General features: G+C 41.7%; 1 protein-coding gene across 8 annotated transcripts in view; it reads left to right on the top strand.

The window, feature by feature from the left end:
• LOC311038507 (receptor-type tyrosine-protein phosphatase mu-like) overlaps window positions 1-7,500 on the top strand; it is a 131,409-nt gene that overhangs the window by 57,560 nt on the left and 66,349 nt on the right. For all 8 annotated transcript variants that reach the window (XR_014600065.1, XR_014600066.1, XR_014600067.1 and 5 more), the window contains exons 8-9: window positions 461-573; window positions 1,226-1,406. Coding sequence is in view for 1 of the 8 variants with exons in the window: in XM_084048078.1 (XP_083904204.1) it covers window positions 461-573; window positions 1,226-1,406 (294 nt within the window). In the remaining 7 variants the exon portion in view is untranslated. The remainder of the gene's footprint in view (window positions 1-460; window positions 574-1,225; window positions 1,407-7,500) is intronic.

Below are 7,500 nucleotides of genomic sequence, written 5' to 3'. Positions count from 1 at the left end.
CTTTTTATATGCATTTGGGGGGGTTCGCCTACACTTAAACACGTTTTTGCCCTCTGAAAACTATTTCTTTTGAAAACTTTTGAAAATATTCCTGTATTTTACACGGAAGGTGGGGGGCTGAGAGTCTTTCCCCCAAGGAGAGTATAGGCTTTCAACACATTAAAACCGTCTTTGTTTTGGTGAGTAACAAAAGTGTATTATTTCTTTTTGACTAAAGTCAAGAGAGTCAAGCTACCGGCAATATGAAACAAATGCTCGAAGAGTCACGTACCTACGTACGTACGTATGTATGTATGCGTACGTACATACATACATACATACATACGCACGCACGCACGCACGCACGCACGCACGCACGCACGCACGCACGCACGCACGCACACACACACAGACACACACACAAAGTCATTTGTAGAAGCGACTAGCACCACTTATTGTTGTTGTTGTTGTTTGTGTTCAGAGCCCCCTTCCCCCATCGCTCCTCCACAACTGGTTGCTGTTGGCGCCACCTACATGTGGATCGAACTCAACGCAAACTCCATTAATGGAGACGGACCCATCAGAGAGAAAGAGGTATAACTGTGTGTGTGTGTGTGTGTGTGTGTGTGTGTGTGTGTGTGTGTGTGTGTGTGTGTGTGTGTGTGTGTGTGTGTGTGTGTGTGTGTGTGTGTGTGTGTGTGTGTGTGCGTGCGTGCGTGCGTGCGTGCGTGCGTGCGTGCGTGCGTGCGTGCGTGTTGTGTTTATGCGTTTGTGTGTTTGTGTGTGCACGCGTCGTTGTTTGTGTGTACTTGCCTACTTGTTGTAAACTAGTTGTACGAACTCTTGTTTTATTTTATTGGATCTTGTTTATTCGTTACACTTATTTGTTTTAGCTCTTGCTCATTTGATTTTCCTATTTTGTCTCATCTGTTTATGAAAGTAGGTAGCTGATATATTGCACTTTTACTTTAGTGCTAGGTACTGTATACTCTTAGTTGCTTGTTTTAGAAGAGAATGCACTTAAGACTTCTGGTGATTAGTAGTTTCGTTCCCTACCTATGTTGAATGCACTTATTGTAAGTCGCTTTGGATAAAAGCGTCTGCTAAATGACAGTAATCTAATGTAAATGTAATGTACAACCTTATGTTGTACAATAATACTGCATTAGTGTAATGTTGTGATACAGTGCGTTTATACAGGTGGAATATCTCATATTAATAATAATATTTTATATGTATTGTACAGGTGGAATATCGGACATCATCAGGCATGTTGATAGACACCACACCAGTGGATAAATCTCAGCTGAAGATCGGTCATCTGGACCCAGACACTGAATACTACATCAGTGTTTTGTTGACCAGACCCCTGGAGGGAGGCACGGGAAACCCCGGACCACCTCTCAATGCCAGGACCAAATGTGCCGGTAAGTCTGTCTGTCTGTCTGTCTGTCTGTCTGTCTGTCTGTCTGTCTGTCTGTCTGTCTGTCCATCCGTGGATGCTATGGATATGATTGGATCCTATGGGATCTTATTGGATGCTATGGATATGATTGGATGCTATAGATATGATTTGATGCTATGGGTATGAATGGATGCCATGGGTGGGGTTGGATGCTATGGATATGATTGGATACTATGGATGTGAGTGGATGCTATAGATATGATTAGATGCTATGGATCTGATTCGATTATACAGTATGGATGTGATTGGATGCTGTGGATGTGATTGGATGCTATGGATATGACTGGATGCTATAGATGTGATTGGATGCTATTGATATGATTGGATGCTATGGATATGATTGGATGCTATGGATATGATGGGATCTTATTGCTTGATAGTCCAGAGTTGCTTAACGGAGGGGAAGTGTTTGAAAGATGTTTTTTTTTGTATTTTTTAATACAAAATGTTTAGTGAATCTCTTTGAAGTGAAATGTGCTGAGCATGAAGCTCACACACTAATTGTTGTCCTCGTTATCTAGTGATTAGTCTAATTGAACCCTGATTGATCGGTTGCTGTCACAGTGGAGCGTGCGTGCGTACGTGCGTGTGTGCGTGCGTGCGTGCGTGCGTGCGTGCGTGCGTGCGTGCGTGCAGGGGAGGGGGAGTGCAGTAATTCAGTTACTTAAAGGTGCTATGGATTACATTCGTTTGTCGTATAGAAGTATACTTTATACTTCTACTAAACTACATCTCAGAGGCAAATATTGTACTTTTTACTTCACTACAATTAGTTTACAGCTTTAGTCACTGGATACTTTGCGGATTTAGATTATTAATACAAACATAAAGTGATAATTGATGATGTGGCATTATTATAGGTTGAGTTGCAAAGTAATTACAATCAGCTCACCTTCACCAGTTACAACATTAAAGTGATGAACACGTTAATGCATTACTGATTATAATACAATAATATTACTGTGAAATGGACCATTCTGCATGATGACAAACATGGCTTTCATGTTTGGTACTATAAGTTTATTTAGACGTATACTTACGAGTATTTTTACATGGTGATATTGTTAGTTTTACTGGTACAAAAGGTACTTCTTCCACCACAATGAAATGTAATATAACACCGTGGAGCTCTTCTAATCTTTGTGAATGTTTCACCCTGATTGCTTCATACCTTTGTTAACACTGATCCCTCTAACGAGATGAATATTAATTACAGCTTCATACAAAACAACAAAGGCCTCCTGACGCCCTTATATGGAAACTAAGGACAAAAAGAAAAGAATCTCACCGTATATATGTACAGTTTTTATATTAACCACTTGACCCCAGCATCCATATTCTGGGGGGCAAAAATAGCCGATGTGCAAGCTCACACAATGTGGTGCAAGAGATTTGGTGTAGATCAATAATATATCAGTATTCCAATATAAACCTGCGGGCCACATTAACCCATTAAGATCGGGAACGCATCTGTGTGTCATTTTTAGATTTCTTTGGGCCATTCAAAAATATCAGATCTACAAGCGCACCAAGTGCCGCGCTATGAGCGAGATGATATATTGTAGATCTGCTATTTTTGAAAAATCATGAAAATGTGTGCAAATCTTTTGAATATATATATTTTTAAAGTGAACATTTCTAACTCAAATCTTTGCTTCTGGGGATTTTACAAATGTCTTCTAAATACTAACAGCTTTTTTGAAAAAACCTATGTTGCTATAATATCAGTGGTTCTCAAACTTCTTTCATGTCAAGGCAAAATGCCATGTATTCGACTGCGGACCCCCATCAAATATTTTGTTCCAGGGACCCCCCCAGATTCAAAGATTTGAGTTAGAAATGTATATATTCAAAAATGTGCACACATTTTCACGATTCTTTTCCAAAAATAGCAGATCTACAAGCTCATGGCGCGGCACAGAGTGCCTTGTATATCTGCTATTTTTTAATAGCCCAAAGAAATCTAAAAATGACACAGATGCTTCCCCGGTCTTAAAGGGTTAAGTGAAGGTGGCCTGGCATTTGGCCCCCGGGCCGCCAGTTGCCCATGTATGGTTTAAGTGGTGAACAACCTGTATTATAGCATATGTATATGAGCTGTTTGAACTGGTAACATGTTTCTCATTGATTGATTCTCAAAAATAAGGAACAAAGTGTGTCCTTATCAGATCAATAAGGCAGTGGTTCTCAAACGTTTTCATGCCAAGGACCCCTAAATTGATATATATTTGGCCGTGGACCCCCATCTGAAAATGTTTTGTGCCAAGGACCCCCAGTAGATAAGATTAGTGTTTAAAAATGATCAGAATTATTATTCAAAATCTTCCAGAATATTTTCCAAAATAGCAAAAACAGCTTGTACATCTGCTATTTTTGAATAGCCAACATATAAATGGAAAAAGTGGTTAAAATGATTGTGATGCTACTTTTGCTGGGGACCCCCTGGAACACCCCCAAGGACCCTTGGGGGTCCGGAACCCCACTTTGAGAACCGATGCAACCGATGTCTTTGAGTCTCCAAATAGGGACAGTTCCTTATTTCAAGGAACAGTTTTCAACCTTAAATAGGCTAGGCTACGCCTCTAGCACTGTGGCCATTAGGGGGTTAATAGTAAAGTCATTAGCATGATGCTAGTGCTGTGCTCATTAGGCGGTTAATGATAAACACATTAACATGCATGTTAGCTTGATTGCCTCATCTGCCTTTTCTGTGCACGTGCACGCACAGACACCACACACACACACACACACACACACACACACACACACACACACACACACACACACACACACACACACACACACACACACACACACACACACACCTGGAGGAAGAGACAGATGTTTGTGTATGTGTGTGTGTGTGTGTGTGTGTGTGTGTGTGTGTGTGTGTGTGTGTGTGTGTGTGTGTGTGTGTGTGTGTGTGTGTGTGTGTGTGTGTGTGTGTGTGTGTGTGTGTGTGTGTGTGTGTGTGTGTGTGTGTGTGTGTGTGTGTGTGTGTGTGTGCGTGCGCGCGCGTGTGTGTGTGTTTGTGTGAGAGAGAGCATTGTGTAGGGATCTCTAGAGAATATGAACAAATGACAGGTAATTAACACTCTTACATTCTCTCCCTCTCTCTCTGCTTCTTTATTGTTCTCTCTCTCTCTCTCCTGGGTTTTAACAGTGCTTATTAAATTACAGAGATCATGGGGGGGGCAGACATTACAAACATGCAGCATCTGCTCCTTGGTCACTAGGTCATGAATATTATGTATAATTAATATGCAACAGTTTGTTAAAAAAACAACCTATGATCCATTGGTTCAATATTTATAAAACCCACAGACACACTGAACCAATTTCACTCTCAACATTTGCAGTGATATAATTGTACAAAAGTAAAATACTCGGGCTTCAAACTAGATCACTCTTATGAATTGGTTTTGTTTAGCACCGATTTAGTTTGTAGATAATTTACTGTAATTTAAAAATTTACTCCATCTGACCTCCTGCAAATGTTTGAATATGTAAGATATGTAAATTGGTTGGTACTTTACTTTTCCACCACTGACTGGGAGCATTGGGCAGCAGTTCGGGGTTCAGTGTCTTGCTCAAGGACACTTCGACACGCAGCCAGGAGGAGCGGGGAATCGAACCGCCCGCTCCCCGCAGATAGCTGCTCATGAAGGCCAGTTTCCATTCGGCAGGATAGTGCCCACCGACTCGAGTCAGAGTACAGGCGGTTGCCATCTGGCCGTCGTCTGGGTGCCCCTGGTGTCAAAAATAACAGATAAATAAGCACTCCTTTGTCCCTGCCTCAATTTGTGCAGTCAACGGTGCCAGTAACAGGTAAAGGATACTGTATGTTGCTAATGATGACGATGTTGAAACAAGCACTTTAAGTCGGCACTTTATATCCAAGCACTTTTTTCTGAATGTAGCATTTTATTTTTATCTCTTGCACTAGATGCGCACAGACTTCTGTTTATGCTATGGTGTTTCATGTCTGTTGTTGTCCTGTAGGCTACTGTCTGTATGTTTTAAACCACTACTCTTGCTGTAAACCTAATTGCCCTTTTGGGACTTTAATAAAGACCTTGAACCTTGAACCCCCTCCTGATCCACTATGGAAAGACATAGGACAGGATGTATAGAGGCAGAGGACAAGAACAGACCTGTAGAGAGAAAACAAAGAGAGAGAGAGAATGTGTGTGTGTGTGTGTGTGTGTGTGTGTGTGTGTGTGTGTGTGTGTGTGTGTGTGTGTGTGTGTGTGTGTGTGTGTGTGTGTGTGTGTGTGTGTGTGTGTGTGTGTGTGTGTGTGTGTGGGTGGGTGGGTGGGTGGGTGGGTGGGTGGGTGGGTGTGTGTGTGTTTGTGTTTGGCATACCTTCCACTGAGCCTGTCGTAACATGTCAACACCGACACCGACACGCACACGCACACGCACACGCACACACACAGGGTAGTGACCTGTGTGTAGTGTGTGTGTATCCTCATAAACACCTACATGCTGTCTGTTTGACTGTGTCGGAGCTCTACTGCCGCCTGGAGAGAGAGAGAGAGAGGGGGGGGGGTGGTTGGATGGATGGCTGGATGGATAAATTATTAGGGCCTGAGCATTGCACCAGTGCGAAGCCCTATTGAAATTGCAATGTTTATTATATTTTTTTGCACAAATGAATCGTGTTTTTGAGGGCCTAAACTTACTCAGAAAGTTGCGCAGCTTTGCACAGACATCACACCTGGCAAAAAAATACATTTTGAATGGTCTCAAAAATGGTCTAAAAAAGGTCATATCCCGACTTACAAAAAAGTCTCTTGGCGCCATGACCTAAACCAAATAGGAAGTCAGCCATTTTGAATTTATTGTGGCGTTTTAGCAAATTTCATGCCATTTTCACTTGTTGTACTTTAATGAACTCTAGGAGGATTGTCAGCCTCAAACTCACTCAGCGTACACAAAAGACCATAAAGATGAAAAGTGATCAAAACGTGAGTTTTTGTAAAAAACGGCATGACCGTGGCGAAGTATCTAACTTCCATGTTTCACTGCCAAACAGGAAGTGAAAATAGCCGATCTACAAGGTTAAGTTTTTCCTTTTTTTCCCATAGTACCCGTTTTGCCTGTTCTCAGGGTACCCAGTGTGGTACCCACTACCCGACTAAATATGGAGATACGTGGTTCCCTTGTCGTCAGAAACTGCTGACGACAAACATGTGAAAGACAAAAATGTGCATACGCGAGGGGTGTTCAATTTTCTGTTCATTAAAGAGCTGGAGAGACAGGGAGCCTACTGTTACTGAACAAACAGCCTATTACAATTACAAATATCCACTTTTTTTAAGCAAAAAGAATATCGCTTATTGCAATTTTAAATTTACACTCATGATGTCACTGCGTATAATTCTGTATATCATATTATGTTATATATATTAGACAGACAGACAGACGTCATCTACAAGTAATATCTCCGTCTTCTGTCCTCTGTTTGTATAATCTCTCAGTGGATGATAAATAAAACATGCAATTTAGCAAGGTTTTGTTTGTGTGTGTGTGTGTGTGTTTGTGTGTGTGTGTGTGTGTGTGTGTGTGTGTGTGTGTGTGTGTGTGTGTGTGTGTGTGTGTGTGTGTGTGTGTGTGTGTGTGTGTGTGTGTGTGTGTGTGTGTGTGTGTGTGTGTGTGCGCGAGCGCGTGTGCGTACGTCAGGGACACACACGGCTTAAAGCAGTGGCTGACATTGTCAGATGGTCAAGGACACGGAGACCGTAATACTTAAAGACACTATAGCTTTGATCTGAGACAGAGAGAGAGAGAGAGAGAGACAGAGAGAGAGAGAGAGAGAGAGAGAGAGAGAGAGAGAGAGAGAGAGAGAGAGAGAGAGAGAGAGAGAGAGTGGCAGCTTCATTCCAAGCTACCCTTGCCTATATTTTTCATGCTTTGGTCTAGTCTTTCTAAGTTGCAATGTGACAAAGCTGTGTTTGCACAATTCTTTATTCCCATTTAATTGTACATCATTTTCTCTGTTTTGACACTTGCTCTGGCAATGCAAACGTATGTTTTCTCATGTAAATAAAGTT

This window comes from Gymnoscopelus microlampas (assembly GCF_963454915.1).
Source record: "Gymnoscopelus microlampas genome assembly, chromosome: 22".
Lineage (NCBI taxonomy): Eukaryota > Metazoa > Chordata > Actinopteri > Myctophiformes > Myctophidae > Gymnoscopelus > Gymnoscopelus microlampas.
Note: the sequence above shows the minus strand (reverse complement) of the source record. Positions and strands in the feature narration are given on the sequence as shown.